This window comes from Penaeus monodon, chromosome 32, assembly GCF_015228065.2.
Source record: "Penaeus monodon isolate SGIC_2016 chromosome 32, NSTDA_Pmon_1, whole genome shotgun sequence".
In the NCBI taxonomy this organism is placed as follows: domain Eukaryota; kingdom Metazoa; phylum Arthropoda; class Malacostraca; order Decapoda; family Penaeidae; genus Penaeus; species Penaeus monodon.
The window spans coordinates 17,747,409-17,748,459 of record NC_051417.1 but is presented as its reverse complement, the minus strand read 5'-3'; the positions used below and the strand labels follow the sequence as shown (position 1 = coordinate 17,748,459).

Here is a 1,051-nt window from a genome sequence, read left to right as displayed (position 1 = left end):
AAAACACATTCCTTAACTTTTATAAAGGATGACAATCAAATTATTCAATTGCAAGTAACATCTTATTTCCTCATGCTAAATTGTGTGTTTGTACATTATAGTAAATTCACCTTTGTGTGAGAACTAAAAGAAAAATAAAAACAAAATCTCAGAAATGTACTTCAATTAAGGTCAAGCTATCAATTATTTTTTTAAAAATCAAATGACTGAACCCATTTTGAACTATAATTGAAACAATCTAAAATATGTCTACTAACATGAATAATCAGTCCCCAATATCTTTCCTGTTCCATAAGCTAAATCCATGATCTCTCCTTCCATGTTATATCATTTGAAAGCACTTGAGTGAGGCAGAATTCTCTAACTCCTGCACTAACTTAACACTCCATAACACAAAAGACTGTGTCCAAGGTCAGAATAAAAGCTACAGTTCAAGTTATCTCTAAAAATACTTTCATATATTACTTATCAACATCTCCACACAAAGTTGTTGTAAATATTCAGTAAGCAATACTTTGACCTCTCCAAGATTAAACTACATAAACTCAAGCCTAAGCCTAAGATACAGAGGGGCAAGTAGGACTTACAACGTCATCTAGGAATTTATTGTACTTGTGGTACATTGGCTTTACACATTCACAAAACTGCCTAAATAGCAGTCTTCCTATAGGCTGTTGGTCCACTACATAGCTGTATCTTACATCTGGAAGAAAATAAATAGTATTAATACATACACAAGCAAAGCATACAATTGTCTCAGTACCAAGAGTCTCTTTATGGATCATCATAATATTTACCAAAGCATACTGTAATTATTCTTGCTAGTGGGAAACAATTTCTCTACATTTAAAAGCTACCAGTTAATTATTCAGTAACAATAGAATCATCATCTTACAGCTACAAAGCATTCAAGATGTGCTTACAAGATACCATACAATAATTAATCACCTTCAATATACTTTATACAGGCATTTATCATATCAATATATGGATGCTACCACCTTGAAAATTTATCAATTTACAAGTAAATTAAGGCAAAGTAACCCAATAA

General features: G+C 31.3%; 1 protein-coding gene across 1 annotated transcript in view; it reads right to left on the bottom strand.

Moving 5' to 3' along the window:
* Positions 1-557: 557 nt before the first annotated feature.
* The window catches only part of LOC119593577 (G protein-coupled receptor kinase 2-like), a gene marked incomplete at its 5' end in the record, with an annotated part of 13,324 nt that continues 12,830 nt past the window's right edge, over positions 558-1,051 (bottom strand). Inside the window, 1 exon segment of the mRNA XM_037942534.1 lies at positions 558-703. Within this exon segment, the coding sequence (XP_037798462.1) occupies positions 558-703 (146 nt within the window).